General features: G+C 43.0%; 1 protein-coding gene across 2 annotated transcripts in view; it reads right to left on the bottom strand.

Moving 5' to 3' along the window:
* Positions 1 to 17,657, bottom strand: part of SOBP (sine oculis binding protein homolog) — a 111,824-nt gene that overhangs the window by 38,419 nt on the left and 55,748 nt on the right. The window contains exon 5 of one of the 2 annotated variants that reach the window (XM_066315214.1): positions 9,920 to 10,015. The exons of the other annotated variant lie outside the window; for it this stretch is intronic. Within the exon in view, the coding sequence (XP_066171311.1) occupies positions 9,920 to 10,015 (96 nt within the window). The remainder of the gene's footprint in view (positions 1 to 9,919; positions 10,016 to 17,657) is intronic. 2 annotated transcript variants of the gene reach the window in all.

Raw genomic sequence — 17,657 nt, 5'->3', positions numbered from 1 at the left:
GGTAGGGATCTTTTTTCTCTCTCATTGACTAGATGTGACTCAAAAAGTTAATGGTAATTGCTCTCATCTTCATTTAGCAACGAGAGAGAGAAAGAGAGAGAGAGAGAGAGAGAGAAATGGGAGCAATTTGCAGATATGAGAACAGGTCATTACAGGTGTGTTATATTAGTGTATTCATGAGCCCCCTGGGACAGCCATGCTGTGATATCCAATAACTTTTTTAATGTGTAATTACACACCATTGGACTATAATTGATTAATTGAAAAGAGAATGTAGGCAGATGCTAGGCCAAGGCTGCTGCTGCTTGTTAAATGAATATGTCCTTGCTTCTTTATAATAAGTTAAGTGAACTACTCAGAAGCAATTAAGTGAGAACTGAAATTCATTAGATTTTATGTAATCATTGGTATTAACTTCTATAATAAAATGCAGGATTTATATTTTGGGTTTTTCTTCCCATCCCAAAAGCAATATAATGCATGTCACTGCTGAGATGTAAAAAAGAGTGTCTGCCACAGACAGTGAGCTGTGAGATATGTGCTCCTAGCATTCAGATCCTCTTCAGGTAACTGTGTGGCACTAATCTTGCTTCTTGGGATGGCATTCCTGGAAGCTCTGCACAGTCCCAGGGATTCCCAATGAGATGGAGTCAGGCACTTAATATTAATATCCCAGTGCCCCCTCAAACCTCCCTGCAGTCTACCTGAACAGTGGCCAAGCTCTTCTCAACCCTCCTTCCCACTGGCTGGATCTTAAATCTGAGAAATAAAAAGAGTACAGTCTCCCAATTTTCAAAACCCTACTCTCTTACTACAGTATGTTGGCTCTCCAAAGGGATCAAAGCCTTCAAACACTTTCCAATGGGGAAGACAATACTTGCAGCAGGATGAGACATAAACCAACGGCATCGTCACAAGAAGTCACACTCATTAACGTAGGCACCTGTTCAGACCTGATAAAACCCATTCTTATTAACACCTTGCATGACTGAGAGCCACAGTCAGAGGTGAAAAATACCCAAGCCCTTGGGCATTAAATCTGGTTTTATGGCCTGACCCTGTGCTGCAGGTACGGTGGTGGTGAGATGTGTTGCAAGGGATGGCTCTCCCCAGCAGCTACTAGGGCATTCCACAGGCCCTACTGAGTCATCTGCATCTACTGCACAGACCCCAAGAAGAAAATACTTACAGCTTTGGGTGATGACTTGGGAAATTTTATTTCCAATTTATATGGAAGGAATTCCAGCGACTTTTAATTTATCACACTTTGCTTCCTTTGGAACAAGATATATCTTTATTCTTTAACATTCTATAAAAACTATCTGAATTTTATTTCACAGAATCACAGAGTAAGATGATTTGGAAGAGCCCCACAAGGAACACCAAGTCCAACTCAGGTCCTGCACAGGACCACTCAGAAAACACAGAGTGCTGTCCAAATGGTTCTTGAACTCTGTCAGGCTTGGTGCTGTGACAACTTCCCCAGAGAGCCTGTTCCAGTGCCAAACCACTCTCTGGGTAAAGAAACTTTTTCTGATATCCAACCTAAACATCCCTTGGCACAGCTTCAGGCCATTCTCTCAGGTCATGTCACTGGGCACCATAGAGAAGAGATCAGTGTCTGCCCCTCCCCTTCCCCTCATGAGGATGCTGAAGTCTGCAATAAGGTCTCCCCTCAGTCTCCTCCAGGCTGAACAAACCAAATGACCTCAGTTGCTCCTCATACAGCTTCCCCTCAAGGACCTTCACCATCTTTGTTGCTCTCCTTTGGACACTCTCCAATAGCTTAGTATCTTTCTTATATTGTGATGTCCAAAACTACCCCCAGCACTCGAGGTGAGGCTGCACCAAAGCAGAGCAGAGTGGGACAATCCCCTCCTTTGCCTGGCTGGTGATGCTGTGCCTGACACAGGTTATGAATGCCAGTTTACTAAAGCTAAGCCACAATTCTCAACTGGTTTACTTCCCAAGAGACATGAATCTCCTTTTTTCTTTCTTTTACCTTTTTATAGATTTATAGAGATTTGGGTGGGGGAATGGCTGACAATTTTTTCCAGGCTTTTTTACTTTGAAATTTATTGAAATTATTAAGAAGTAGTCTGCTAATAAACTAATCCATTTTCATCTAGTAGTTTCTTAACTTTTTACATGTTTAAATTTAAGGTAAATAAAAAAGATTGTGGGGCACTCTTTTAATATTAAAGAAAAACCAATTTTTCAGTGACATGTTTAATATGAAAATTATAACTTCAGTAAACATTACAAATAAGGAAAGTAAAGAGTAAAACTAGAGTAATACAACACAATATGGCAGTAAGGAGAAATTAAGGTTAGAGAAATTATTCAGAGGTCATCAGTAAGTGCAGATTTATTAATGAAAATTTAATGCTTGTCCTGGGAAGGAAGATGACAGATTTGGAGCTGTAATGGGATTTTAATTGTTTTCCTTTTTTTCTTCTCTTTCAAAATAATAGTAACAGAGATGTTAAAAATTTAAAAACATGCCTCCTTTTGAGGAAAGGCAGGCTTGTGCTCACAAAGTGTCAAATGCCACATCCTAAAATAATGCTCCTGCACTGGGATGAAGGAAAATGGTAAATTAGAGGCAAAGTTGCTTCCTACATGTAACTGGGTGCCGTGGGAAAGGGGATGTGATTACTCGTGGTTCCAGGAGGCCAAGCACTCACTGCCTATAGCCATGGTGTTTCCCAAATCTGTCCCATTCCTACTGCCCCTCTTCCTAAGCTGCCCACCCCTCTCACTGTTGCACCTTTTAGTCCCTCTCTTTAGGGCTCTGAATCATCCTCCTTAATTAGAATCATCCTCCTTAATTCAGTTCACTGGATTATGTAGAGCTCCTGGTGGCACCAGCCTGCTTGGAGAGAAGCCGCGTCCTTGGCCATGGGGGAGATTTTTTCCTTTTATTCCCTTCCTTCCCTTCCTTCTTCCCATTCCTCATGCTCCTGTGAATTTTATACCTTGTATTTTATGTGTTGCTGGGAACTGGCAGAGCCTTGCCCTCCCTGGCACTCCCAAGGTGACTGGGATCCCCTGCCCACCCCTGCGGGAGGCGTGGAGACACCTCACCCTCCTTAGTGCTGTCGGTCGTGGTCACTCACTCACCCTGGGTGTAAAAGGAGTGAGGTTTGGGTCTTGTTTCCAGCAGAAAGTCTGCCACTTCAGAGTTGCCAAGACAGGGCTTTGTTTTCTATTAGCTACAACAGGCCTCTGATGGCAGCCTTCAGCTTAGATATTATTAATAAAGATCATGTTTTATACACTTCAAATTAGCTGTTAGCTGGCCTATTGTAATCTTTGGTCAGACAGAAGGAAGATGTCTCAAAGCAGCAATTCATTTTTTTTTTTGTCTACATAACATAAGGTGCCATTCAGAACCCACCTCAAACAAACAGGAGGGATCCTATTGATTTCACTGGGCTTTGGATCAGAGGTTGTGGAGTCCTGAACACGGTGTGAGTTAAGAAATAAAAGTTTAGTAGCAGCATGGTGCAAGATAGCAGAAGGGGAGCAGAAGGCCCGAAAGACCAAGACTTCCTTTCAAGACGCCCTAGAAGGTCTCTTGCAGCCCAGGAAGCCTCCCAGTCCATGCTGTCATAATGTGAGGAATTGCTTCGCTTCCATTGTGGGACAGAAAAACGTGTCATTAAAAGGCAGGGCCAAGAAGGACACAGCCTGTGTGCCGGGCAAGACAGTGGCTGCATTTGTTCTAAACCAGTGAATAGATCCGTGCAGACAGGCACAGAGACTATCATTTCCTGGGGACAGCGTGTGGCAGGGTGGCTGGCAGGCTGCAGCTCTGTGCTATCCCTGTGCTATCCCCACGAGATGCCAATCGCGGCACAGATGCCAAGGCACCCAGTGCCCCGTGGTGCCTACCTGTGCTGGCAGGCAGCAGGCAGGGAGGGCCAGCTGGAGCTGGGTGTCAGGGCTGTCTCTCCCCAGGGCTGCAAATAACCTGTGCTCTGAGTGCTACCTTTTTTCAGTGCATTTACACAGCGCCGTGGACTTCAATGGGAACACACATATAAGGCGAGCACCACTTAGCCCTTCATTCAGCCTGGCAGCAATCAAGGACAAAAAAACCATTCAGAATAATTTTTCCTGGTTTGTTGCCCTTACTTGAAAAGAAACAGAGTGCAAGGTTTTCAGTGGGGTTTTGGGGAGTTTCGTTTCAAAATATTCTGCCATTGCTCATGGACAATTTAGTTTTTGAAAATGAAACACTACAGGCAATTAATCTACCATATGACCTAAGCGTCACTGTTATTTCAGTCACAAGAAAGGTTGAATTTCATGTGGCCAAGATTACTGAGGTTTTAAGAGCATCAGTATCAATTCACTGCTACAATTGCTTTTCACTGTATTTTTGTTCCAGGGCCATAACCACCACTCTGACAGCTCTTTGTGCTTGATCCAAAGTCCCTGAAACCAACAGTGGGCTCTCCAATGGCTGTTAGGGGTTTTGCAGAGTCATCTGCTTGAATCACTGCATATGCCACAGTGCAACTGATGCAGTAGTACCAGTTGCCCTCAGACTGTGATGGCAAACTGAGCAAGCAACTGACGAAATCCATCAGAAAACCACCAAAAAACTGCACCACCAGTGAGACAAACATCGATCGACGCTGAAACAGCATTTAGACATGGCTGTGGAAGTCTTAAACTCCCATCAGGCTCAGTAGCTCTGCGATCTGGAACTCCACAAGGTGTCACAGATCTCTTCCTCCTCTCCTCTCCTGCCTCTCCAAGGGGGCAGAATCCCCTCCTGCCCACAGGATTATACCTGACAGGTTAGCTGTGGCCCTGCACCCCTCGGAGCTGCTGGGCAGTGCTCCTGCTCCAGCTTGCAGGCAGAAAGCTCTGCACATCCCCGATCTGTGGCAAGAATGAAGGAAGTGCTCTCCCTCTCCCTCTGCTGCTTTGCACCCGAGTGGGTGAAGGAAAAGCCAGGAAAAGCACAAGGGGAAGTGCACTTCTTCCTCTCTCTCCACTCTGCTAGGAATAAGGAGACAGCAGGTAAGACAAAAAGGGTGGAAAGGCAAGAGGCAGAAGGAGAAAAGCTATTTCTCCCTAATTCAGTCCTTTTTTGAAGGCACTGTGATTTTAAGTGGATTGAGAGGTATTTTCTTCTACTGCTGAGGCATTAACAGGGAGCAGTTTTACTTGATACTGGGGCACAGTAAGCAGGTCAGGCACCTTAAAAAAATGTAAGCCTCATTTTCTGAAGCCAAGACTCTCATGGCCTTCAAAGGATACCAATATGCATATTTACACTCAACTCATCTACAACAGCAAAACCTATTGGCCTCATCTGACTACAAATACTCTCAGTACTTTTTCATGTCAGTCTAGTAGAAATCTTTCCCACATTCCAGTGCCATAATTCTGAAGTTGACCTGCCTGCATCCCCGCTGCCCTGTCTGGGTGCCCCACATGTGCCATTTGTCCTGACTCTGCCTCTAGTGCTGGAACAGCAGAGCGCATTGACACGACTTCAAGCAAAGCATTAGCTGTAGCTCTGGCTCACTGCAGCTTTGCCATAGCCTCCCCAAAGGCCTTTTGTTCATAAGAGAACATTTTGGATTTCATGTTTCCATTGTAGATGTGTTTTTAGAGTTTTCTCTGCCTCTTTTTGTCAGTGATTAAAGATAACTGGCTGTAGGTGAGTTTGCATTAAATCCAATAGCAAGCATGTTTTATTTTGAGTCTTTTACATAATAGCTTCCAAGCACCAGGACTTATAATTCATCTCATACTGCATTCACAAATTTATCCTCTCAGAGCAGAACTACTAGGAACAGACTTTTTGATTTCAGAGATGAAAAGATCATGATTTTACTGAAGGAAAAGCATGGATTCAGCTGGGTGTAGGACTGGAAATGATTTTTTTTCAGGATATTTACGTTTTGTTTGGTTATTTGTTTGCTTTACATATAATCCCATAGCAGTGGGTGGTACTCACATCATCTCCATAAACAAATGATCTGGAAAGCAACCTGATGTTTAATTTCCTTAACCCATCAAACCCTCCTTACCCGATACAGCAGCATGCCAATCTGAAACCTTGACTCAATATCCCGAGTAAACGGGGGGAGGAAGGACAAACTGCTGGTTTTTCTTTCCCACTTTTGTTAAAAGGCAACCAAGCATGACTCTTCCTACCCTGACTAACCTGGGTAGGTGCCAGATGGATTTTTCCTTTCTCTAGGCAATGGCTCAGGAATTTCATCCAGCTAGAGCTGGGGCTGTGGGCTTCTTGCTGGCCTTTTCACTCCAGCCACCCCTTTCTCAGCGGTTAATCCCATCTTTCTCCCCACATCCACTATTAGCTGGACTGTACTGTTTCTTGACAATCAGCTTACAGCAGGGACAAAATTCTGCCTTTCCCTCCTGGAAACAAAGAGATGTGCCTGAAAGAAACGCTTCCAGCCACTCATGGAATAAGAAATTAAAATCCCAAGGCAGTGCCTGTGGGAGAAGAATGGATGGCTGGCCAAGACAGCATGTTGACCTGGCTTTTTAAAAATAGATTTCTTCTATGTAGCTCCCAATATTTATCATGGATAGCTAAATGTTAGATAACATGATTCTCAAAAACACTGTGGAGTCTACAAGGAAGATCTTACGTGCTCACTGATTAAAGCATCTTAACCACTTTGGTTTCTGTGCCCCACAACAATCTCAGGACACAACATATATGGATTTAGCTTGGGAAATGAGTACCCTGTTCCAATCCCATAACTGCAAAATGGCTTTCTATACTAACCAAAATATTTAATTGTCACTGCTCTTCTTAATAAGCAGAACTACTGAACACACTTCAGGGGTTTCCCCTGCCTAAATTATACCTTTCTTCCTTCTACTTCCTATCAAACCTGCTCACATTCAAAAAAGATGAAAAACAAAAAGAAAAGCTGAGTTGCACCTCATTAAATTATCTCCTCTTGTGGCATGTAAGCAAGGAAGAAAACATACAATTTGTAATACTCCATGTTACTTTTGTAATACTCTATGTTACCATGCTTTAAAATCTCTCCAGGTATTGAAGAGTTAAAGCTTGCTGTGTGTGCCTGTGACCTGGGATGTTAAGATTCAGCCAGTGTAGCCTGGCTCCTGTGGGAGAGCCCTGGCATGCAGACCCAGCAGCAGCAACCCAGCCCTGGATGCTGGCTGGCAGCACTCCCCCAGCATGAGCATTTCCCAAACAGAGGAGTCTGCCCTTGCCGAAACAAACCTCACTGGAAAATGGCAGCTAAACCCTAAAGCAAAGAAAGCATTTTTGAGCTGAAGCCTCCAATTTCACCTGACAGACTATTACTGTATTTACTGTGAATTGCCCTCAGAAAACTCCAAGGATTCCCTCATTCTCAGAAGCATAAACAAGTTTCACTTTCTCTTTTATTTAAAAAAATCTCATCTTGTCACTCAGCAGGCATCTGTCTTGCCCTCTTAGATTCTGAGTAAGTTTTCACCATTCTGAAAATATATTTTAGAGGATCAGCTGTCACCACTCCTTTCTTTCATGGTTTTTGTTTGGTTTTTTTTTTCTCCTCTCTCAAGGAATACTGACTAGCCTTTAAGAGAAAGAAGGTTTCTTGATGGCCAGTTCCGGTGAAAGTAGCTTTTGAAATTTGAGCACATTTTAATATAGAATTGTTTCCATAAAGTAAAATGTAGAAGGAATAACACTACCTCTCTGTGAAATACAAAGAATCTTAAACAAATAACACTAGCTCCCCCACCACCCACACCTAGGCTCAACATCATATTTTCACTGAAAGTTCCTAAAATACATCTTTAAAGATAGCAGAGGTACATATTCATTATTTTCCTGCTATTTTTTTCACATACAAATTGAGTACAGATTACACTGCTGCCAATTTTGTTTCCAATAGCATAGGAAAAATAAAACTATAACAAATTGCTTTTATTACTTCCTTAAACAAGAACTGAAACTTGTCCAAAAAAGCACATGAAAGACTAACTTTGATGACTTGAGCTTTTGCCAGACACAGTGGTGATATAACAAAGCAAAAACTTAAATGCATATTAATAGGGGAATAAGCAACTGGGCATTAAAAGAAAGCTTGGTTTTAATAGCACAGAGTGGGTTAATTGGTTCACTGATGGCTTGCACTAAATATAAAGCAGATTTTCAATGGAAATATTACATGACTTATATCATGTTGTCTCTATTACTAAGTTTCTCCAGCACCAAGAAGCCCTACTGACTTTGGGAGCAATCTTGGTGTGCTGGGATGGTTTGTCAGGCCTGATTAGCAGCACAGTAATTAAGCATGGCCCTGAAGAAAGAGCTTCATTTATTTGGCACAGGAATTATGAGTACACCAGGGAACCACTTTTCGTGTTTGTCTAGTTTCTTCTCCTTAGGATGTAACATTGCTATCCCTGAAACCACAAGGAACTTCACAAAGGGTTTACGAGGAACCAAGACCAGATCTCATGGCTCACCTTGCTTTTGGCTGGGGAGAATTATACTGCGAACAAACAGAGACTTCTAAGTGACACCTGTGGCTGTAAAAAGCATTGTCTTGACCCAACCAAGGGTTGGCTCAGCACAGGGGACACCTGTGGGGTAGGAGAGCGCAGGCCCAGTAGTGCAGGTGTGGCCAAGATGCTCTGTGCTCTGTCCAGTGTGGGGAGCAGGGACTGGCCACCAGCCCTGGGCTGCTGCTTCCTGCTGTGGGTTTCAATGGCCAGCTGACTGAACCTGGAGGCCAACTTTGGCACTGAGTTATCGGTTCATCAGCTGGACTTTCACTGCCTGTTGCACCTGGGGCTCCCAGAGTAGCACTTGGCCTTGCATCCTGGGAGGGCAGGCATGGGCTTTAGTGCAGATAAAACACAGCTTGCTCCTCCACTGCCACCCGCCTCTTCTCTGGTTACAAGGAGAAAAAAAAGAAATGTTGTTTCAAAGTAAAACCCATGTACTGACTCTCCATAAACACTTACATTTAGCCAAATGATTTTACTTAAGTACAGATGAGAAGAAAGGCGAATGCAAGGGAGAGATCTGCTGATGTATCTAAACCTCCCTTTTCGAAAGCCATGCATGAATATCTTTTAAATGTATGACAATTCATCCTCTGTTTACTTTATGCAAACAGAAAAACTCATGGTGGAGCACTCATTTTCGCAAGCTAATCAAGAACATTAGGTCCCAACAGATTCATTTAACAGAAATATAATAGGCATTCCTGCTTGCTTTTAATCTCTTCTAGCTGAAAACGCTAAAATGAACAGCGAATTAACCCTGCCTTGGAACAGAGATTCTTTCACAGCTATTATTCATCTCTCATATGACTTGTAAACACTCCAGGCTCCCTGTATGTGCTTTCCTGGCTTTTGCTCTTTCCCCACAGCAGAGGAGAGGAATGGAGAGGACAGGAGTGGAGAGGAAAGGATGTTTTGGATTGCATGCAGCTATGAAGGGGAGGAATAGGCAAGCTCTGAGGGGAGGACTGCCTGTTAGCAGAACAAAATGCAGCGCCACCACCCGAAAACAAGGCACAGCTCAAAGGTGGATGGGAGAGTGAGTTTTGGGGTGCTTTGGGGGAAAGGGGGGGGGAATTTCCGTGCATCACCAGCCACTCCCTGCATGGCTCTCCCTGATTTACCAGTGCAAGACAAGGTAGTAAGACAAGGCCATTCACGTGCTGACATTAAATATATATTTTTCAAGCAATTTGAGATCTTAAACTGTTCACGGATAGCAGAACTAGCATTAGAATGCTTAAACAGTAAAAAAAAAAAAAAAAACCCTATCATATTTCATAATGTATGTCATAATGAACAAAAGCCTTTAAAAAAAAAAAAAAAACGGTTTTCACTGTGCTAAAGTAACAATCTAGACTTGTTGTAAGTATGTTATTCTTACAAGTAGTTCGCAGTTATTCTTGAAGGCAAGTCTTGGAGTTTCCTTAGCATAGTGCTGCTGGGGAAAATTTTCAGCATGTCCATCTTCATCTCTAGCCTGAAGGGAAATATAATGGCCTATTTAGGGACTTACAAATAATGGAAGGAAAAAAATAGCTAAAAAGCATAACAGCTCAGATCATTAAAACAGACGGGAATCCCAAAATACAACATTATTAAAAAGTTTCTTTAAATAGTCAGTACACCTTTTAGATATGAGAACTTGGGATGCTGTTTTCTTACATAGCTTAGATTGAACATGCAAATTCATTGTGGAGTAATAATTAGAACAACAAAAGACAAAACCAAAATGAAATATTTGAGCTGGAAACTGAGTAACTCAGGGTTTCAATTTACTCCATTGCATTTTTCAGGATTACATTACATATGTACTCATTTAAACTTTTTGACATGCTTAAGCGATCCCTTGATAACGTACTTGTATTTTCAGTTTAACAGTAAGGCCAAAAAAAAAACAAAAAAAAGTTTTCATACTCATAATTTACATGTAATACTATTACAAATAAATGGATTCCCCCTCCATGCTTAAGTGAAGCTTTGAACGGAGCAATCATCCAGTGAGAACAATGGTCTTTCAGTCAAATGCGGTCAAAATATTTAATGACAAAGATGCATTAAAAGTTACTGGTTGTTTTTTGTAACTACACTGTTAATTAAGAAAGCTGAAGTTTAAATGGAGACATTACCAGAGCCCATTAGCAATCCTGCTTGCATATAGTATTTTTCCCTTCTCATCTCGAGCGTTTTCTGCTTTTGAGTTAAAGCAAAAGGGAGAAGCAGGTGAAAGGAGGAGTGTCAGCAATACGCTCATTACACTGTTCATTTGAGTGACACTTGCACTCCGTTCCGCTCCATCTCATCTGATTCCTGACTGTTCGCTCTCTCCCTCTCACAGCCTCCCAAAATTCACAGCTGAGCTGTCTCCCTCACATATGGCTTGCATATAATTATGCACATTCCATTTTACACTGCATTAAAATGATGAGCTCCTGGCTCCTTGCCAACCTATTTAAATCAGCCCCAGCCCAAAGAAGCTGGGGAGAGGAGGAGGGCAGAAGCAGGGTGACCGGATCGGGGGCAAGGGGCGCGGGCAGGGGCGAGGAGCGAGGAGCCGGCAGGGGTGAGGAGCCGGCAGCCCTCCTGCCCATCCCTGCTGCTGTCCCACGTGTGTTCCCGAGGCAGGGGTGTCCAGGGATGCCCAGGTGCAATGGGGGCACACCCCTGTGCCTGTGGCAGCGCTGGCATATTGCTGGCCCAGTGAGAACCGCCTGTCGTCGCGTGTCACGCGCCCGGCGCTCAGGCTTTTCAGCGTTGGCATTGCTGAAAGATATTTGCACCTTGCAGGCTCTGCGACTTGTTTGTCTTCAAACAGGCTTCTGCCTCCCCACGAGGAGACGGGTTGGGAAAGGGGAGACGTGGGCTAACAGCACTGTGGATTTTTAGGAAAACATGCAGGGTCTGCCCCTCAGCGAAAGCCCCGTGACTCCAAAAAGCTTTGACTCAGGCCTTTGCCTGTCAGCCATGGGGCATGAACACAGTTTGCCCAACAGAAAATGCCATTTTTAACAGTGCAAAATTTGGCCAAAGGTGTATTTCAGGAAGTACCTAAAATTGATGATTATTACAAGAACTGGGAAGTAGGAAAAAAGTTTATTCTGTATGTTTCCTAGCAGTTTATAGGAATTTTCTTTCAATGCCCTCAGTACTTGTGGGGTGAAAAATGTTTAAAATTTTGCTTTAAAACGACAAGAAAGAGGATTCCTGAGCATCTGAAGTCACTTGACAAAGGTTTAAACATATTCTTCTAACTATTAGTTTGAAACTGAAACCTGCCTTACACAGTAAATCTACCTCCATGCTGTGTGGACTACACAGTTCAAATCTGACCAGGTTTTCTTAAAAAAAAAACCACCTCAAAATGCTCATTTTGAAAACAAACTTTGTCCTTTCCTTTCCTCCTTGAAGGAATATGGGCAACTCACTGAAGCTCTTCCAGGTCATCTAGAAGACAACTGGGGCATGAATGCCTTAAAAATGCCTTGCACAAATAGAAACAGACCTGTCAGCTCTGGAAAACAGATGCCAATGGGATGTTCAGCAACGGACAGCTAGGGAGACACTGGTGGGGCACAGGTGTTGTGTGGGGCTCTGAACGCTGTTGGTGCCTCCAGACCCCTGAAATTGTATCTTGGCACCATGCAATACATTGTGCGTGTGACGGCTGGCACATTGTAACCTACCAGTGACCCTCTGGAGCGTTATCTTGGTGCACACACACACCTTGTAAAATGAAATGGATATCGGGGTGTTTGTAGTGCATCTGTCAAAATACAGAGACAAACCCCACTGACCTTGACCCACTTACCAAAATCACCCGTTACACAAAGGTTATTCACCCCTGCTGATTGCAGCATGCTCCTGCTCCTACTGCCCTAAACCTTGCTTTATTTAATTTCAGGAGTCGCTAAAATTTCCTAGTCTCAAAACCTGTTTAGCCAAATACTGCCATAATTTGCTCAGGCAGCAGAAATACACCTAATTTAGCTAGCTGCTTTCCATTATAAAAAACACCTATTCTGAGCAGTCGGGACTAATTCTCCAGTATCTTTCCATTAATTCATTAGTACCATCTTCCAGTTATAAATAATTTGAAGAAGGAAACACTCTTACAATGTTCATCACTATACTAAGCATATTTTAAAAGTGGCTCAGAATCCATCTTGCAATGGTAATATTGTGATGCATCTGTGCCTACACTGACCCACTCTCAATCACTGCTGCACAGCTCGTGACTGCCTCTGTTCCCCAGCATCTCACTCACAGCAAGCTGCCATCTACAGCTTTGCCATCAGGCCTGGCTGCCACAGGATGCTATTGTTCACAGAAAACAACTGCAAAAAAACCCCAAGCCAAATCTGTGATCACTGATTTTTTTAAAAAAAAAATGCTTTAATGCTGCTAAAATCATCACAGGAATGTTCTCATTTAAAAAAATGTACGTACTAACTGCTACATGTGATTGATTGCATACATGTAATATATGGGACAACTGCTCTCACAGCACATTTTGTTCCAGGACAATAAAAGGCATCAGCTTCTGCTGTGAGGCCTGGAACCATGATTAGCACTGCTAGTTTTATCAGTGCAAAACTGCTGCAACTTCACTGTGGCAGTGCCTCTCCTGGGATTTACTGAATCCCCTAATTCAATACCCTCTACTGGCAGGCAGCCGCCTTCCCATCAGCTGCATGGGATCTGAGAGGGAAACCAGCCCATGGCCAGCCCCGGGGGACACCAGGCTGGACACCTGACCAGAACAGTGGCGCACACACACACACACACACACACACACACACACACACACACACAGACACACACCACCTCACTACTACTGCCAGAGTAGAGCACACTGCCCAAGGAGAGGTGTTGGTTGGCAAAGACGATCTAGTGAGCAAAGTGCAGTTGACTTGGTGGGGGTGGTTTGGCTGTAAGGTCAGCCTGATGATGGGTTGTGTGGGAAATCATGGCCTTTAATTGCAGGTTAGATATCAGGAAGCCCTTCTTAATGACAGGTACAGCAAAGCACTGGAGAAGATTGCCTAAGGAGACTGTCAATGCCCCATCACTGGAGTTTTTTAAGAGCAGATTAGGCAAACATCTGCCAGGAATGACATGCATGGAGTAGCTCCTGATTGTGGGGAAGCTGGACAGATGAGAGCATCTCTCCTTTCCTAGGTCCCTGTTTTCTCTGCTTTCTACTGCTGAGCTTTGAAAGAAAATGGCAGGAGGCTAAGGAAAAGAAAATTAAAAAAAAAAAAAAAAAAAAAAAGAAAAAATCCAAACCAGAAAACAGGATCTGAAAGGATCTCTCTGAAAATAGCACAGCATTTGATGTTCAGAGATATGTGTACTCATTAATAAGTGCATGATGACAACTATCTTTGGCTACAGAAACTGTGCTATTTGTTCATAAGCCAGCCAGCCTATATTTGTGAAAGATGCCAATAGTTTGGAAACAGACTATATATTCAGTCAAGATTCCTTTTTTTAACACAACAGAGGAAGAACAATCTACAGCAGAATTTCCTCCTCTCCAAAGAGTGCAGATATTTGTTTCTCCTTATTCTCAGAGAAAAATTGTCTTGATCCAGAGGACTTCTTAGCTTCAGTGTAAGTCTTTTTATGCAGCTTTAGCCTTGGGAGAGGAAATCTGTGCTTACATTTTAATATTAAGGGCAGGATCTTACGATAGCATAAGTCACAAAGCAGGTTGAACCAAATAATTTATTAAGATGGAACTTGTTAATGCAAAGCTTCCACTAAAATGGGACAACGCATTTGCAACAAAATCCTACTGCTTAGTGCAGAAAACTCTAATGCCACTTAACCAAAAACACCTAACATTAAGAGCAACAGTCACTTGAGTAAGGCAGAGTGACAGAATATAAGTCTGCTTACTCGGGATAAAATTGCCACCTAATTTCCATAAATGTCCTTTGAAACGGATGAAACAGGGGAACATTACCCCCAGATATGTTAAAGGCAGCAGGCATTAGCTGAATGTCTCTGGTAGGACAGAGAATAAGCTGCAAGGAGCTGAATAGCGTTGCTATAGAAGTGCAGATAATTGCATTGAGGCTTCTGTCCCGTGGCGATGAACAGAGGAAATTCACATCACCCTTAATACTATTGTCTCCAGGGGCTGGCTGCAGATGGGAACTGAAAGCTCTGTTTCCGTTTCCACCACAAAGGTTATCTCTCCTTTCACTGAAACTCGAAGGAAATCCTTAGGGAGACCCTAATCCTTGAAATTCAAGTTCCTGTGCATTTCTGTTGTCCTACATAATCAATTATCATGCTCTCTACATTCACTGTACCAGCAATAGTAAAAATAGTACTAAACTTCCACCTGCTGGGTATATTTTTCCCAGAAACATGAACATGCTGTGGGCTGGGTGGTGGTGCTGTGCTGGGAATGGAACAGGGCCAGGGAAGATGGGCCAGAGAAGATGTTCCCTGGTTCAGCAACCACATAGTTACAGGAATGAGCAAGCCCTCAGCTCAGAGAAAGTCTTCCCTCAGGAAAAGCTCCCACTAATGTTTGATGAGAGGTTTGCTCTTTACAAGGATTTCAAGATTTTCCTGAATCACAGTGTGTTGGAATAAGCGGTATTAATTTGCTTGTTGCCTCTCTCAGCTGCACTCTATTCACTAATCTCCACAGTTGTAGTATTTCACCACTCCAAACCTCTAAAAATCTTCTCAAGTTTTTCAAAAAAGTCCCAGGTATTTTGAAAACATGTCAAAACAAGGTTTCATAAAAACTCCAAGACTCAGATCAGTGAAAAGAAAGGACCTAAAATCACGCTGGTTGTTTATCAAGTTGTTATCATTTACATCCCACAAAAATTGAGGTTATCCCTTTAGCCTGACTTCCCATGTACAGTTTTGAGGTGACCATCCTACCCAACATTTTCCAGCCTGGCGTCTCTTTACCAGCAGCGACTCTCTGCTCACTTGGTGGTGGTCTATGGAGAACTTGCAGGTCATATGCTACTAAGTCCCCATGTTTCCAGCTGCTAAAATGCATTTAAAGACAGCTAAAAATACATTAAATACTTTCCTAATGTTATTTTTCCATGTAAGCAACTGCTGTAGTCACCGCAGGAATGTTATTTGATCGCCAAGGGGAGGGGAAGTGGTCTGCGAGACAATCTGTCTACTGGAGGTGATCTACAAAGTTAAAAAGAAATCGGGAATATGCCCTCTCGTAACTTCTCTATTAAGTATGCAAAGGAAAACCAGAAGGCTTTTCCTGACTTGCTGCCTCCTCTTCTCTCCCCAAACATGCCACACAAACACATGTACCAACACACACGCGCACATCTCCACCCATTCCTTAAGTTAGGAACTGAGACCTCGTTTATGCTGGAAGAAGGCACCAGTGGGTAGAAACCAGCAGAACAGCACCACCATGACAAGCCAAACCTTGGGACTGCACATGCAGCTCTTCCCAGGTCCTGAGAAGAAGGCATACTGCAGCAGACAGGTTTTGTTGCCATTTTGTTGCCTGGGGTCTCTCCACAGACTTCCTTGAAATCTCTCCCTGGTACTCAGCCGCTCCTGGCTCCTATACATTACAGCACAGACTCCACAAATGTGGAGTCCCTTTCCCAGAGGGAAGTTAAATGGTCCCAAAGAAGGATCAAACATGTCCCTGCAAAGACCCTAAGCAGAGCCTGAGGTTCAATCCCCTGCAGGTATCCTCAGCAAGACAAGGGTCCCTACTGTTGTCACAGCTCTTGCTCACAGCTGCTTTTGCCTTACTGTGATGTGTCCAGTACAGACAGTGATGAATCTAGACCAAAATTCCAACCTTTGTTCAAATTTTAGTCGCCATTTCAAAAGCAAATACAAAACCTGAATGCAAAACCACTAATGGCAGACTGGATTAGGAAAACATCTTGAGTCCTCATGTTTAGGAGAAGGTTTGGTGTGGAAGCAACTTCAGGAGCCAGCTATCTGGCCAGTGTGATTAAGCCCTGAGAAAATATCTAATTCTGAATATCCTGCAAACTTCTCCACTGTGGTGACAGACGAAATACTCCCTGACTTCAAAAATAAATAGTCACCAGGTCAAACCTGCTATTCTAACCAAACTCAGCCCACACCACCTCATCATCCCTTTCTAAACACATGTAAAATCTCCTGACAAACAGGCAGTTTTGCTGAGAAAAGCCAACCCAGAAAAAACGCATTATAACAAAGAAGGAGAAGGTGCCAAACTGTGGAATGATAGGGCAGTGTTTCTGAAATTATCCTTGTCAAAGCAACTGAGGACTGTCACGTTCATTTTCTTGCATAACTGAAGCACTCTAAAACATCCAACAAATGTGCCTGCAAATCTGAAAAACAGTTATAAGGATATTTTCTTTTTTTTTAATTTTTTAATGCTTGTCTTCCACAGGCTATGGGTCTCAATGGTCCAGCTTTATGAATTAAATTTTTCACTCAGGATTTCATGGTATAAAATTCTCCATGGTTTATGTTTAAAATGCAAGCTGCAAACTCTATTATAATGTAAGGAACATTATAAGTGGATCAAAAGGAAATACTAATAACAGTACTACTCTAGTGCCTGCTAAAGTAATAACTTCTATCCTACTGCACTTAAAACTTACACCAAAAAAAGGGTTCAGCTTTCTAGATTCTATAAAACGTTTCCTCCCCTTCCCCCAGTTTTGTTTCATACACTTCGTAGGAAAACCCTGATTTCCTGCTGGACTTCTCACCCTTCCAGGCAAAATCAGGATTTTCTTTTTATTCAGTTTGCAATGCTTTGCAAACCAGCGACATAAAAAACCTAGAAAAAAATGGTGATCACTTTCAGTCTCCCAGTACATCCAGAACGAGCAACTGAATTAAAAATAGCAGTGTCTACTGCCCTGGATCTCTTTTCTAATTTTTGTAGGAAGAGGAGCAGAAGGTCTGAGATGTAAAGTGACTGCAGCCCACAAGGAAGCCAAGATGGTACAGCCTCAATCCAGTTGCTCAAGCAGGAAACTGCCTAATGCTCTCAAGTGAAAATTCTGCATGAAACCTCATATTGCCACCACATTCCAGACTTAGGGACTTTTCCTTTCTCTATCGACCCATACCCGGGCAGTTTCTGCAGCATT

The sequence above is a fragment of the Sylvia atricapilla genome, chromosome 3 (genome assembly GCF_009819655.1).
Source record: "Sylvia atricapilla isolate bSylAtr1 chromosome 3, bSylAtr1.pri, whole genome shotgun sequence".
NCBI classification, from domain to species: domain Eukaryota; kingdom Metazoa; phylum Chordata; class Aves; order Passeriformes; family Sylviidae; genus Sylvia; species Sylvia atricapilla.
The sequence above is the reverse complement of the archived record's forward strand: the minus strand, read 5'-3'. Positions and strand labels throughout refer to the sequence as shown.